This window comes from Diabrotica undecimpunctata, chromosome 1 (assembly GCF_040954645.1).
Source record: "Diabrotica undecimpunctata isolate CICGRU chromosome 1, icDiaUnde3, whole genome shotgun sequence".
Lineage (NCBI taxonomy): Eukaryota > Metazoa > Arthropoda > Insecta > Coleoptera > Chrysomelidae > Diabrotica > Diabrotica undecimpunctata.
The window spans coordinates 56,115,331-56,132,581 of record NC_092803.1 but is presented as its reverse complement, the minus strand read 5'-3'; the positions used below and the strand labels follow the sequence as shown (position 1 = coordinate 56,132,581).

General features: G+C 32.7%; 1 protein-coding gene across 1 annotated transcript in view; it reads left to right on the top strand.

Annotated features, from left to right (window-relative positions):
* The window catches only part of Kal1 (anosmin-1 Kallmann syndrome 1), a 144,997-nt gene that overhangs the window by 88,344 nt on the left and 39,402 nt on the right, over nucleotides 1-17,251 (top strand). The window contains exons 3-4 of the mRNA XM_072542705.1: nucleotides 1,069-1,389; nucleotides 12,462-12,661. Of these exons, the coding sequence (XP_072398806.1) occupies nucleotides 1,069-1,389; nucleotides 12,462-12,661 (521 nt within the window). The remainder of the gene's footprint in view (nucleotides 1-1,068; nucleotides 1,390-12,461; nucleotides 12,662-17,251) is intronic.

The following is a 17,251-nucleotide window of genomic DNA, read 5'->3' as shown; positions in this document are numbered from 1 at the left end:
TGTGTTCAATAAAATATTTACGACATGATTGTCTATTATCAATATTGAATATCAATCAAAGAATTCTCTTTTGAGTTATAAAAACTCTAGAAGAGTTTCTAGAGTTTCTCCACTAGACAACATTATAAGCCATATATGAATAAACCAATGCATAATACACACTTATCAATTGATTGGTGTTAAATAGAGTTTTCAACTGAAGGATCGCACAGTAACCCTTATTCATTGTTTTGCAGACTTTAGTGACATTTTCATCCCATGTCATATTACTTTCTAGAATGCTACCAAGAAATAGCGCGAGTAGAACTGCATACAAATAGTTTTCTTTGCATTTACCATTAAGGAGTTCCTTTTACACCAGGTTGTAAATTCCTGTGCTACTAAGTTCATTTTTGAAATGAGTTCGACTTCAGTTGACTCGTCAACTACAATTGTTGAATCATCTGCATAAAGAACTGTATGGTCTGCAGTTAAAAAATTTATCAAATCATTGACATATAAAAAGAAATATTAAGGGTCCCAATACGGGACCCAATACCTTGATCAAGATTAAAAATAGATGACTTCTTATTATCGACTTTTACTAGGAATTTACGATGTTGTAAGTATGACCTTAACCAGTTCAAGAAATAACCCCGAAAACCAAGGGCTTCTAATTTATGCAGTATAATTCCAATGTCAATAGAGTCAAAAGCCTTAGTTAAGTCAAAAAAGAGTGCACCCACATACCTTTTTCGATCCAAAGTAGTGTGGATATAATTAAATAATGAAATAGAAGCACTCTCTGTAGATTTATTATTTATTATTTATATATATTTATTTATATGAGCAGATCTATAAAAATTAACAAAACTAAAACTAAAGCACTTACACAATCAAAACGTTACTTTTATAGAAGAAAACTTTTATAAAATAATAAATCTAAATTTTTACATTAGAAATGATAATCCTTTAAAATCTTAAATTAAAAATATTGATTACAAAGTAAAAATCAATATCAACATTTAGAATAGAGCCGTTTCATTATTAATTGAAAGAATGTATAAACAACTTTTTATTATTCCACAGGTCTTCCAGAAACTCCTAAAGAACCCAAAGTTATCGAAGGTCGCCGAAAACGAACCGTCCACATCGAGTGGACTCCTGTTGACCTTGCTCCAGAACCGGGAAGACTGCTTTATCTTATAGAAGAACGACATCATGCTGGGAAGTACTATAACTCCAACCTGCTTACTAACTGGAATCCTTGTTCCAAGTCGTTCAGATCTAACAGACTATTGAAGCATTTCGTGAAACCTGGAAGATGGTACCAATTCCGAATAGCAGCTATCAATGAAAACGGGACGAGAGGATTCTCCGAGAATTCGTTGCCCTTCAGGGTGTCAGCAAGTAACTTGTATATTATAGTAAATGTTATTTTCAATATTAAGAAATAGATAAAAATAATTTCGAGTCTGCACTGTATCCCAATTAGGTTATTTTAATGACCATAAACTTCTTTACAATATTTTCCCCTCTTCTAGATCCCTACTCTTCATAGCTCGATCATTATCTGTGCATCTATTTCTATGTCTCAGGATCCCAAATTACATTTTTCCATCTAAAACATTCTCAAGTTTTTATTTTAATTCATACCAATATTAATCCCCTTTATCGATATGCCCTGCCTAAGCGTCTCCATCCATGTCTTATTTGGTGTTGTTCGCAATTCTTAGAAATTATTCGTATTGACTGATTAGCGTGTCGACTTTAAACAAGGCCAAGCCAGCTTTACCTAGCTATGCTCTCTCATTTTAGCATCAATTGGTGACATTTCTAGTTTTTTCTTAATGTACTCATTCTTAATTTCATTCTTTTTGTCACTCGGCTCATACATCGAAGCATTCGCATATCCACCACATATCATATAGCTGGTCTTATGGCAGTTTTATATAATTTTACTGTCAGTTTCATTGGATTCTTTCTGATACACATGGGGGGAGGTAAATGGGTATATAGGGTAAATAAAATTTTTGAAACAAAAATATAGTAGTTGACATAAAACCACAGACAGATAAATAAATTCAACCCAATAAACCAGCTATAAAAAAATAGTTAGGCTAATTAAGGGAACTTAATATCTTTTATTGGCTTTATCTTTTTTATGTTTTTTTTTATTAATCTTTCATTGGAAATTCCCTCCCCCCTCCGGGGGAAAATGTCTAAATCCGCCACTACATCTACTACTACATGTAGTCTTACTAGTAAGTGATAAATGGACTGGAATTCGAAAAATATTTCTACCCAAGATCGATGGCTCGAAATCTTACAAAAACAAAGTGCTTTGAAACATCTCAAAATTCTATGTGAGTTTATTTTTTGTGTGCCTGGGACCAGTGCGTCGCTTGAGCGATTGTTCTCAAATAACAATAACTATTGCAGTCCCAACAAACCGCAGTTGAAAATATTTACTGTGAAAGCCATCATGCAAGTCTACACTAACTTTAAAGTTTCGTGCAATAAAATGATTCAGTTCTTAAAGAGTAACTTCTGAAGAAAATTCATGGTTCCAAAAAGTACGACTGGTACCAAAATGATGATCAAGCAGGAACTTCGAAAGAAAATTGGCTTTTAAAATTTATATATATATATATATATATATATATATATATATATATATATATATATATATATATATATATATGTTATTGTGATATTTAAAGTCTTGGTGCGCCAAGCAATAATTAGCTAATTAATTTGTTTTAATAATTAATATTAATTAAATGATATGATTATGACTCTATCACAATTTTTAATTCTTTTATCTCAGGGTTAAATTCGTGCTTCAATATCTATGCTATTACATGTGAAAGGTAAGGTCCAGAGAATACCGGGATAATAAAAAACACATATGATCTAACACTATATATTGAAATAAAAATAATGAAATAATTCACACTCAAAAGTTTTCAATAAACAAATCTCATATAAGGATTCTCAAAATTTTGTTCTCCGTACGTGAACAATCAAAAATTAATGGTACAAACAATATTTATTGAAATCTCAAAATCCCAAACTATTCTAACTCTCCTAATCCAAATATTTATATCCTTTCTCAATTACGTGTAAAAATTGTGTTATCAATAAAAGAAAAAACTGCAGAAAACAAAATTATCTCTCTCTGATGATGAGTGGTCCAAATCCTTGTTCCTTGTAGATTATATTATCTCCTCTCAACCGCTCCCTATGTAATCAGCAATCTTACATCAGATTGTTGCAAGTATATCGTCCTTAATGATCTCCTTCAAAAGCACAAATCATTCAAATTATGATAGCCTTTCTCCTCTCGATAAACTGAATCTCTCGTTGGCCCGAGTGAAAAATTGACTCTTGGAATATCTTCTCTTTACGATAAACTGAATCTCTCGTTGGCCTGAACAGTGACTCTTGGAATATAAGTAGAGAAATATGACTTACAATATTTTGTTGTTTCAGCTTCTGTCAGATACACTAACTCCACAAAAACTCACTAACATTCAACACTACTGCTTGCTACATTTCGGGAACCGACAGAGAACAAACACTGTTCTTTCTTGAAGACTTGGAAACCCACTGCTTCATATCTTTTCTCTCTCCTCAATCTCGCTAAACTTTCTCCCACACACTTATCCCACCTTTTTCAATCTCCGCCAATCACAACTCGTCACAATTCCCCCATTTCTTCATTTCGATAACAAACAAATTTTTACCTATAATTATAAATTTCCTAAAACTTATTTACAAATAATATTTTTCTATAAATCTTAAAACTAACAAAAACCTCTTTCTAAAATATCTTCTATTGTCTTTAATCACTGCACTAATGCATTTGTAAAAACCAGTTTCAATTTGTCTTTTGTTTCACTTAAACTTATGCGGGTCACTCACGTTTAACAAAGAAATGATTGATGTAAAGCTTACATTTTGTTTGGTACAGGTAATTCAAGGATTTAATAACTTTCCTTCTCCGAAATGTTTGTTGGATATTATCCTACTTATCTGAATTATTTTAATGTTTTTGAACTTTGAAATATTTTTAAACAAACCAATATTTTTCTCGATTTTACATATCATAACAAATCCCCGCCATTTGATCTGCCGAAAACTCTTTGTTAAATTTTAAAAATGACAAAAGTTTTCTAGGATCAAATTATTTCACTATGTTATTAAAATCTATTCATGATATTGATAGATGTCGTGAATGTTAAAAATACCCCGTATATTGCCTGTCTTTATACGGGATTGGATATATTTTCGTTTTAAATTTTTCCAAGTATTTTCCCTTCAAAGAAAGTTCATAATTTTTAGCCACTCGGTTTACTTTATTAACAAGATCTCCATGGTTTCTTAAAATCTTCTCTATGTTTTCTCCACAATTTATTTTTCTTTCATCCTCCTTTTGTTCATATGTGTTCACTGTCCATAATACTTCTTCACACAATTCTGGATTCTCGTCCATTAGTGCCATTTTTTCTTCTGTTTTCCTTTTATCCTCTAATTCCCTTTGGTATTCCGAGCACCATGTTTCTATTCCTTTCATTTCTCTGATGATACTTTCTTTTTCTTCCTGCTTCCATTCTGTTTTATCGTCGGTTGCCGACAATTCTTCTGTACCTTCTATTTCCTGTTTTTCTCTGGTCTCCATCTTATTTTCCTGCTTTCTTTTCGAACTCTTCTTCTTTTTCTTCCTTCTCTTTTTCTCTTCTGTTAGATCTTGTTCTTGTACTTTCGGTTTATTCTCTACAGTCATATCGATTTCTTTGTGTTTTTCCTGTGCATTGATCCTTCCAGAATTTGTTTTCCTATCTGTTTGCTTTTCTTCTCCTGTGTTGTCTGGTTCTGCTCTGATTTCCATTTTATTTTCCGCAAAATTTATGGTGATATCTTTTTTCCTCAATTCATCAATTCCCGCTATCATATCATGATTTAAATCTTCAATCACCACACATTTCATAATATGGAATTTGTTTCCCACTCTTATCTGTACTCCCAAACCTTCGTTTACTGTCGTCAAATTTTTATTGTTTGCACCCACTAAATCAACCCTAGGAATCTTATACACAAATCTGTCCAAATTTAATTCTTTTACTAGTTTTGTATTGATTAGCGATATCTCCGAGCCAGAATCAATCACAATTTTAATTGCTTTATGTTTTATAAATGCATCTAAAAATATTAGATTAGAATTAGAGATTTGTCTTTCGTTTCCTATTGCTACATGATTCATCTCCCTTCTATTTTGTTGTTGGAAGCTCTGGTTATTTCTATCATCCCTTTGTTCGTTAGTATTCCTATTCGGAGTATTTTGTGCATCTCTATTCCTGTTGTGATTTTCATATGTTCTATGTTGTGTGTCATTCCTGTTATCGTAATTTTGTTCTCTATTGTAATTATTGTAATTTCTCGGCCTATATTCGTTTGTTGATCTGGGATGTCGGTTTCTCTGGTCATAATTTGATGAATACCTTCTTTCCGGTCCATTATATTGGTCATGTTGTCTTCTATTTCTCATTTCTTTTCTTTTCGCTTCTTTTAATTGAAGGAATTGGCACAAACTATCAATATCTTGATAGTTTCTCAAAATCACGTGATCTTCCAACGTTTCCTCAAAATGTCTGCTGATCATTTCTACCAGCTGTTCGGTAGAATATTTGTATTCTAGATATTTTGAATTGTTATATATCTGCAAAGCATATCTTTCTTCAGATATTCCCATTTTTTCGTGATATTTTCCATTCTGTAGCTCTTGGTTGATTTCTCTCTGTTTATTTTTCCCCCAGAAATAGTTGAGAAATTTATTTTCAAAATCTGTCCAATTTTCAAACTCATCTTCCTTGCTTTCATACCATAACGCTGCTCCTTCTTTCAAATGGTTTCTAATTGTTTCTTTGCAATCGTCAAAATATCTAATATGTTGTAATTTGGTTTTCAAATTTTTAACAAACGGTACTGGGTGTGTTTTCCGAATATCCCCGCCAAATTGTATTTTCGACTCGCTTGTTCCATGGATGATAACTTCTTTTCTCTCTACCCCTCTTAGTTCAATTTCTGCCATTTGTTTTTCATTTTGCTTTAATCTTCTTTCTATTTCCTTCCTGTCTTCTTGTAGCGCCATTTCAAATTTTTCTTCTAACTGTTCTAATTCTTTTTTCTGTACAGTCTTAATATCTTTCATTTTAGTTTCTATTTCTTCTCTCTGCATCTCTAGTTTCCTCTCTGTTTCTTCTCTGACTTTTTCTAAACAGACTTTTACCTCATTTTCATATTTGTCAAAACGCTTTTCCATTTTTCTATCATTTTCTTCTAATTTTTGTTCTATTGTTTGTTTTGTTTCTGCCATTGTTTGTGACTGGAGTTGCATTAGTTGTAATATTTTATCTATTCCTGATAGTTCTTTTCTCTCCTCAACTATTGTCACATTTCCTTCATTATCCGATACTTCTTCCAAAATTGTTTCATCTTCTCTGTTGTCCTCCTTCCTTTCCTGCATTTTACTTTGTCTCCTTGTGACAGACATGTTGTTACTTTTTGTTATTGTTTTTGTCCCCGCCAAATGTGAAATTTTACAACACTCTATATGTTTCAGAACACGACAGTATTTCTCCCCAAATGTATTAAATTTTCACGACAAATATCAAATATGCAATCAGTAAAATTCAAATAATTCAAAATAAATATCAAATGTACGATTGGTAAAGAAAATAAAATCAAATAATTCAATAGCAGTAAATATCCACTAACTACGATCAATCAATAAATCAAATTTATATTCCCTGGAAAAATTGTCAAAATATTTTCAAATTCAAATTCCCTCAATGTTATATGTTTTTATCTCTGGATCACCTGTACTTATTCCAGATCTCTTTCCCTTCCTTCAAATGTAAAGCTGCGATATTTTCAAGCCCCACGTTTTGGAAGCCAGTTATTGTTATATTTAAAGTCTTGGTGCGCCAAGCAATAATTAGCTAATTAATTTGTTTTAATAATTAATATTAATTAAATGATATGATTATGACTCTATCACAATTTTTAATTCTTTTATCTCAGGGTTAAATTCGTGCTTCAATATCTATGCTATTACATGTGAAAGGTAAGGTCCAGAGAATACCGGGATAATAAAAAACACATATGATCTAACACTATATATTGAAATAAAAATAATGAAATAATTCACACTCAAAAGTTTTCAATAAACAAATCTCATATAAGGATTCTCAAAATTTTGTTCTCCGTACGTGAACAATCAAAAATTAATGGTACAAACAATATTTATTGAAATCTCAAAATCCCAAACTATTCTAACTCTCCTAATCCAAATATTTATATCCTTTCTCAATTACGTGTAAAAATTGTGTTATCAATAAAAGAAAAAACTGCAGAAAACAAAATTATCTCTCTCTGATGATGAGTGGTCCAAATCCTTGTTCCTTGTAGATTATATTATCTCCTCTCAACCGCTCCCTATGTAATCAGCAATCTTACATCAGATTGTTGCAAGTATATCGTCCTTAATGATCTCCTTCAAAAGCACAAATCATTCAAATTATGATAGCCTTTCTCCTCTCGATAAACTGAATCTCTCGTTGGCCCGAGTGAAAAATTGACTCTTGGAATATCTTCTCTTTACGATAAACTGAATCTCTCGTTGGCCTGAACAGTGACTCTTGGAATATAAGTAGAGAAATATGACTTACAATATTTTGTTGTTTCAGCTTCTGTCAGATACACTAACTCCACAAAAACTCACTAACATTCAACACTACTGCTTGCTACATTTCGGGAACCGACAGAGAACAAACACTGTTCTTTCTTGAAGACTTGGAAACCCACTGCTTCATATCTTTTCTCTCTCCTCAATCTCGCTAAACTTTCTCCCACACACTTATCCCACCTTTTTCAATCTCCGCCAATCACAACTCGTCACAATTCCCCCATTTCTTCATTTCGATAACAAACAAATTTTTACCTATAATTATAAATTTCCTAAAACTTATTTACAAATAATATTTTTCTATAAATCTTAAAACTAACAAAAACCTCTTTCTAAAATATCTTCTATTGTCTTTAATCACTGCACTAATGCATTTGTAAAAACCAGTTTCAATTTGTCTTTTGTTTCACTTAAACTTATGCGGGTCACTCACGTTTAACAAAGAAATGATTGATGTAAAGCTTACATTTTGTTTGATACAGGTAATTCAAGGATTTAATAACTTTCCTTCTCCGAAATGTTTGTTGGATATTATCCTACTTATCTGAATTATTTTAATGTTTTTGAACTTTGAAATATTTTTAAACAAACCAATATTTTTCTCGATTTTACATATCATAACAATATATATATACAGTGCTAAAATGAAGTATTTAACATAACAGTCAAGAACCCTAGCCGTGCCGTTGTTAATATAACATTTCAAAATTGACAAGTACATTTTTTTATAGATTTTATAATCAATCAATGTTGTCAAAAGTTAAATTAAAAAAAATTAATATAAAATTACGTAAATTAGAAATCTTCCGGCGTTCTGTGCTTCTGTGTTTTTTTTTGCTGATGTATTTATTAGATTAATTTTTGATGTTTGCCTTTTTGATGGTCCTTCACATTAATACCATTTTAACGCTACAGATCTTTTAAAGGTAAAATCATTTACTTAATTGTTTCTCATATTAGATGTATCGCTAATCAGCCCTATTCTGTAACTACAAATCCAATAGAAATGAGTCAAATCGAATAGAGGTCAGCAAGTCGGATCGGAATTTTAGGAATCGGTATTTTGTAACTCATCTCGACTTCTACTATCGGAATGTTGTGTAGAAATTGATTTCGACTAGACAAGCTCTGTCGAGATCAAGTTTCGACATCGAAATTGGTCTTGACGTTTGTTTTGACATTTATTTGTTGACTTTTTTAGTCTGACATTTTTTAGTCTGTGGTGTTATTTATTTAGATAAAGTTTACTAAATAATTTAACTGCTCAGCAGATGTCTTTTTCTTTGGTGTTTCGCTTGCCATTTTGTATTCTTGTACCGAACATTTTAAACTTAACCAAAACAAATCAAAACTACTTGACGACAAGCTTGAAATATAATCTTCTTTTTTGATTAATTTTTCGGGCGCACTAGCCTTTCCAGTAACATAACGTCACAGAACACTTATTTCTCTTTTTAGTGCGGGGTTGCCACCAACTTCTGAGCGCGTCAGGTAGAAGTTGGCGTTTTCGATTTACACCGATTACGATGTGAGTTACAGAATGCCAATCCAAACAAAAAAACGACGCGATAGATATCCAACATTCCGATTTCAGGTAATTACGATTCGACTTGGTCATTTCTATTCGATTTGTTAAAAGTTACAGAATATATCCAATTAACACTCTTTTAGATGAACTGATGATGCTCATTAAATAGTGGGCGAAACGTCTTCATTAAATAGATAAAGTAGCACAACTCTTGTCTTTTTTATCTCCAAATTGACCGAAAACATCCCATTCACTTGCGAGTGCACTTTTTTATATTAAATTAAACGGTCATATTCCTTAAAGATATATATATATATATATATATATATATATATATATATATATATATATATATATATATATATATATATATATATATATATATATATATATATATATCATCTTCTTGATGTGCATATCCGTTACGAATGTTGGCGATCATCATGGCAATCTTTATCTTATCTGCAGCAGCGCGGAAAAGCTGCACAGATGTTGTTTTGAACCAGATTCTGAGGTTCTTTAACCAAGATGTTCTTCTTCTTCCTGGACCTCGATTTCCAAATATTTTTCCTTGCAGGATGGCTTGAAGGAGAGCATATCTGGATTCATTTCGCATATGTCCGAAGAACTGTAACTTTCGAGATTTGATGGTGGTCAGTACCTCTCGGTTTTTATTCATTCTTCTGAGTACCTCCTCATTTGTGACTCGGTTAGTCCACGGGATCTTAAGCATTCTTCGATATAGCCACATCTCAAATGCTTCCAGTTTTCTGCACATATCTTTGTTCAAGGTCCACGATTCAACACCATAAAAAAGGACAGAGAAGACGTAGCATCGCAGCATTCTTACTTTTATATCAAGAGAGAGGTTGTGACTCTTGAAGATGGCCCCCACCGGATTGAAGGTGGATCTAGCTTTTCCGATGCGTGCTCTAATCTCCTGGTTGTTGGTCCATTCTTCATTTATTATGGTGCCAAGGTAGTTGTAGTGCGTGACTCTTTCTACAGGGGATTGGTTGACGTATAGTTGACCTTTTGTTATTCTTTTCTTGCTAATTAACATAAGCTTTGTCTTCTTAACGTTTATATGGAGTATATATTGTTGACTGTAATACGTGATTTTGTTCATAAGAACTTGTAGGTCTTCTAAGTTGTCCTATATATATATATATATATATATATATATATATATATATATATATATATATATATATATATATATATATATACATATATATATATATATATATATATATAAATTTAAAAAACTATTTTTCTGCTTGAACTTTTGTTCAAGTTCCTGCTTGATCATTTTAGTACCAGTCGTACTTTTTGGAACCATGAATTTCCTTGAGAAGTTGTGGTTTACTCTTTAAGACCTGAAACATTTCATTGCACGAAACTTTAAAGTTTGTGTAGACTTGCATGACGACTTTCAGTATAGATATTGTCCTATTGTTTGAATTTATTGTTTGTTTGAATAAAAATTCCTACAATTTTTACCAGAAAAATTTCCTAGGTCATTAGCAGTGTAGTTCCTTAAAAATTATAAATGTACTTTTTTTTTGTCGAAAAACCATGGTCACCCTATGTTAGTCCACAATATTTTAAGATCTCCTCTGGTATGCTTTCCTCTCGAGGTGAACTTCTATTCTTAAATGTTCATAGTGCTTCAGCTACCTTTCTAGCAGTAATAGACAAAGAACTAGATATAGTATAGAATACGTCGGTCAATAAGTCCCGGACCGAACCATGAGATGAATTTTCCATATTACGTTTCGGTAGTCCTAACCGTGGAAAGTATATTGTTAAAATTTGAATGTCATTTGGATTATTATTTACCGAGTTACAGTGTTTGAACTGAGGCTACTTTGTGATTTTTATAAACAATGGCTTCAAAGTAATTCCCTACGTTGAGTTATCACTGTTATTTGATGGGAAAAATACGTTCCAAATTGAGCAGTGACTTAAAAAGTGTTACAAGGACTCTACTCCATCGATTACAACCAATTAACGATGGTTCGCCGAATTCAAACGCGGTTTTACGGTCACCAACGATGCTGAGCACTCCGGAAGCCAAACGATGTAGTTATTCTCAAAAACATCGATAAAATGCTGAAAATTATTACAGAAAATCGCAAAATTGCAAGGGATGGCTGATACTTCAAAGTAATCAAAGAGTAGTACCTTGACTATTGTATATGAACATTTGGTATGAGAAAACTATTTTACACATGGATGCCGTGTTTTCTCACACCAGAGCAAAAACAATAACGAATTGATGAATATTAGAGCTGTTTGGACATGTTTAATGGGAATAAGTCTCAGCTTTTGCATCGGTATGTTACAATGGATTAAACATGGATCCATCACTTCACTCTGGAATCAAATCGGTAGTCATCTGAGTAGACAGCACCCGGAGAAAGTCGTCCAAAGACGTCCATTCAAAGACGCAACAAACCGCCAAAAAGGTTATGGTCCCTGTATGTTGAAACCCATAAGGAATTGTTTGTAAAAACAATCAATAGGGACTACTAAATTGGTTTATTGGAGCGTTTGAAGACCGAAATCGTAAAGAAAAGGCCTTATTTGTTCAAGCAAAAATTTTGGTTTCACCAAGACCGTGTCACAGGTCGATGAAAATGATGGCAAAAATGCAGATATATCTCCGATAAGGAAGTAATCGCCGAAACTGAAGCCTATTTTGAAGGCAAATCTAAATCGTTTTATAAGTGCGGCATCGAAAAATTAAATAAGCGTTGGTATGATTATATCGCCGCTAAAGGAGATTATTTTGATAAATAAAGAATAATTATTGCAAAAAAATGTTGCTGTACTAGTTAGGCTCGGGACTTATTGACCGACGGGTTACGTAGGTTTCCGCCTGTTATTAATTTTAGTGTGGTTAGTTTGTTTTCGTTTTTACCTAAAGTCCATTGTTTCACTGTAATTCCTTCATGTTTCCATCTATTTAGGTAAATTTTTCCAGTACACCCTTTAATTTTCGAATAAAGTGTGTTTTGTCTGGAAGTCTGTTGTAGTAATAGTTTGCTTGTTGTGTTTATTGCATTTCATATTGTAGAAAGGTTTTAGTAAAGTAAAATCTCCTATTCTTTAAACGGATTTTATATTAGGTTGTTTCATTTCAAATTCTTCTTTCTCATTTTATTTACTACAAACATATTAATAATTTTTTGGTTTTAGATCCTAAGCCTCCACAGGCTCCCCAAAACGTGACTGTAGGTCCTTTAGTTAAGACAAATGGCAGCTTGAACGTACTGTTGGAATGGACTCCTCCCATTTCTGACTTGCCAATAGAGAGGTACAAAGTGTTCTGGAGCAGAAGGCTACAAGGAGCCAAGGCGTTGGATTCAGTACTTGTACAACAACAAGTACTGCCCAAGGTAAGATTTAAATATACAATGACTCGTAAATACCAAGTTTTTAACCATAGGTACTTCGTATTTTTAACAGTAGAAAAAGTGACAGTTCTGTACACCTGCTCTTTTATCGTAGTTTATAATAGGTGTAGTTTATTGTTTCTTTTTTTGTATTGTTCTTTTATTGATATTTATATGACATACAATTAACATACAATTGTATAACATACGAGAGGAAGTTCTCGAAGCTATTAAGGCCCAGAAAAACAATAAATCCCCGGGAGTTGACGAAATACCAGCAGAATTGTATAAGATAGGTGGCGACCATCTAACAAGTCACATCCACGCGCTCATCAAAGACATATGGCAAGACGAGAAAATACCCGACGATTGGAAGAAAAGTATAGTATGCCCGATCTATAAAAAAGGAGACAAACTTCAGTTTGTCTAACAGTGCAAAAACTACCGTGGAATTTCTCTATTATGTACAGCATATAAAGTCCTCACGTATATTATAAATCAGCGGCTCCAACCACTAGCAGAAAATATTATTGGAGAGTATCAAACGGGTTTACGACGGGGAAGATCGACACTGGATCAAATATTTACAGTCAAACAGAGGCATACGACTCAGTCAAAAGGAACAAACTCTACAATATATTGACTGAATTGGCAATACCACACAAGCTAATTAAACTTATTACAGCCACAATGGATGAAACTCAAGCATGTGTACGAATACAAAACCACTGAACAGATTTATTCAAAATTTCGCAGGGATTAAAGCAGGGAGATGGGCTGGCTCCAATTTTGTTTAACCTGGCACTATAGTATGCAGTTAAGCAAATGCAAACTGGGCAAGAAAACATACTGACCAACCGAACGGTTCAACTGGCCGCTTATGCCTATGATAGTAATATTATGAGTAAAACATGCACAGAGTTAAAAAAGCAAACAAAAATGCTAGGAAATAACACAGAAAAAACAAAAATAATGATTCAGACGAGAAGAAATATAGTCCCACAATACATTATACATGAAGATGACATTGAAACGGTTGGAAAGTTTACATATCTAGGAGTAGAAATATATGCCGACGGATCAGAAGATGGAGAAATACGGGAGAGAATAACGCAGGCAAACAGAGCTTATTTTGCTCTCTTTCATATATTTCGGTTTTAAAATGTCCACCGAAATACAAAGATGAGAATCTATAAAACCTTAACTCGGCCAATAGCATGCTATGGCAGTGAAGCATGGGTCCTGAAAGAAACATCTAAAAGCAAACTCAATACATTCGAAAGGAAAGCACTGAGGAGAATACTAGGACCTGTGAGGGAAAATGGAATCTTCAGAAGTCGATACAACAACGAGCTTTATAAGGAAGCACCACTGTCAGACTTGATTAGAATACAAAGATTACAATGGGCCGGACATGTGATAAGAATGGAAGAGGATAGGTTACCAAAAAGAGCACTGACTGCTAGAATGCAGGGAAAGAGACCGGTTGGAAAGCCCAGAAAGCACTGGGAAGACACAGTAAACAGCGACGCATAAGCCCTTTTAGGAGTCCGTGTATGGAGATGATCAGCCACAGACAAGCAAGGGTAGAGGCAAAAAATAAAGCAGGCCAAGGCTCAATTTGGGCTGTAGTGCCGAAGAAGAAGAAGATTGCATAGCATACAATTAACGAAATTCTTGTTTGTGTATAAGCGACAATTAATTTTAAGAATCAAAGTTTAGCCTATAACTTGCTCAGAGGTTCTCAAAAAAATATGTTCTTTTTGAAGTGACGCTTCTATACTGGCGTTGTATTACTTTTTCTCTGTAATAATATGCTAAGGCAAGCGTCATGAAAGTAGTGGTACGATACATCGTCACGAAAGTAGCGACACGAAATAGCGGTCTTCATATTGATTCACTACTCTCAATCAATTTGTTTCTATTCATCATATATTTGTTCCAAGCAGGCTTAAATTAAAAACTGCATAGAAATAACTACCAAATACAGACATTAAACTAAGAATAACAAATTAAAGGAATATCTGTCAATAAATGATGTACTAAAACCACCAGAAAAATAAAACATCGGTACTAGAATTCGATTCCTAACGATACTCGAACGGTCAAAATTTAAGTCATCATAAATGTCATCCAATTAGTAACAATATTAAATCATTTGTTTATATTTTTATTCTAGACACTTCTCGTTTTAAAATCATTTTATATAAATACAATGTCGAAATTTTACAATTATCAGTTCAACTATTGTATTAAAGTGCAACAAAAAGAGTTATAAAAGTAAAATATTTTAAGTTGAATTTTCATACTTATACTTTGGAAAAGATTTCTAAATTAACATATAGGTATTAAATATGGCTTTTTACGAAATAGCAGTAAAAAAAAGTTGGAAGAGTTCACTAACGCGACGATGAAAGACGAGGAGAGTCCGGTATACAACAAGTAATTTTTTTTAATTTTATTAAAATCTGTAAAAATCAATAAAAATAATAAATAAATAATAAAATTACTTTATTAAATTTTAAAAATAATATTTAAATTTTAAAAATACAGAAAACATAGTATGAAATTTCGCCAATCTACGATACCGCCTATTGTACTACTTTTTTGTTTATCAAGAGCGACCTTATTTTTTCATATTTAAAACGAAATTGACTTGAATTTCAAATAGTTCTGTTCCTGTTCAACTTATGTCATAATTTTATTAAATGTTAGAATCTGGTTCCTCAAGTAAAAAAATGTTTTTTACGATCTAGTCTTTGTTTTAATGACTAATTAATTTCAATTTATTATCAGCCTTGATAAGTTTTAGGGATTGAAGGGTGAAAAGGTTCATCTTTGCTTCTTTTGAGTAATTCATAAATTGTGGATTTGGTAAAACACATTATAACACCTGGAAGAAACTGGAAGAATCCCGTCATGCAAACATGTTATAATGACAATCATACACAAGAAAAGCGATCCCACAGATTTTAAAAACTACCGTCGAATCAGTCTTTTCTCCAACATGTATAAATTATTCATAAAAGTACCAGTCAAACGATTAACTACCAAGCTATATTTCTATCAGGCCCTAAAATTTGTGGACTACGAGAAAGCGTTTGACTTGGTGAACTAAGACACAATGAACATGCAACATTAATTAAAAATATATATTAAAGCTCTAAATTGTGCGGTAATTAAAATATATTAAAGCATCAAACAACAAAATGCCTTTGACAGGGTCACCCTTAACAAATTGATAGGTGTCTTGAAATAGGTGGGAATTAATTACCGAGACCTCCGTATTATCAAAGATTTGTATTGGCATCAATGTGCAAACATACGAATTGGTCAGAATACGACGGAAGCAGTGGAAATACGACGTGGAGTGAGGCAGGGATGTATTTTATCACCTCTACTTTTTAATATCTATTTATTTTTAAAGAAGCCTTAGATAAATATACAGGTATTAAATGTTAATATATAGGGATTAATGTCAACAATCTCAGATACGCAGAAGACACGGTACTAATTGTATTCAATGAAAAAAGTTGCAACGACTTTTAAACAGGGTGACCGAAACGTGTGTTAAATATGGGCTAAAGCTTATAACTTCTAACACAAAACTTATGGTTATCAGCAAAACAGAGTTATAACCAATAAACATCAGAGCATATGGAATAGAACTAGAAAGAATCCACAATATCGCCTATTTGGGCGCCAATGTTAACGATAACTGCGTTATCGTTAACATTGGCGCACATTGCTGTATGGCATGGAGAGCTAGACTCTTATAACAACACTAATGAAAAAACTTGAAGCCCTTGAGATGTGGATTTACCGACGATTATTGCGGATAAGTTGGGTTGATCAAATAACAAATGAACTAGTTTTACACCGAATGAAAAAGAGCACAGAAATAACAAAAACAATAAAAATTCGGAAGGTACAGTATTTCGACCATGTAATGAGACATCCAGAGAGAAATAACCTTCTTTACCTTATAATATAGGGCAAGATTGCCAGAAGAATACATCGTCATTTAAAGTAGAACGCGGAATACAACAATCTGATAAAATGTCCTCCAAAACTGCTAACAATGCAGCTAAAATATATGTTTATTATATGATGAGTGGGAAAACATGGGAATCAACATCGATGGTGAACCACTTACGCTTCCCTGACGATATTTTGCTGATTTTAGACAGTTTCAAAGGAACCAAAGAGTTGTTAATTACACTAGATAGGTTAAAAATTAACTTTAAAAAAAAGTACCAATCTATTAACAGTGAAAGTATACGAATTAATCTTCCTAGAAATTAAAGATTCGAAGATTAGTACTACTAATAGTCGGCGTGTGTCTGTGAATGTTTAGGTGTGGCTGAGCCTAATAAGCCACTTATTTAAAAGGTTCTTAAAAGTGGTACACAGTATAATATAATAAAACTGCTAACAATGCAGCTAAAATATATGTTTATTATATGATGAGTGGGAAAACATGGGAATCAACATCGATGGTGAACCACTTACGCTTCCCTGACGATATTTTGCTGATTTTAGACAGTTTCAAAGGAACCAAAGAGTTGTTAATTACACTAGATAGGTTAAAAA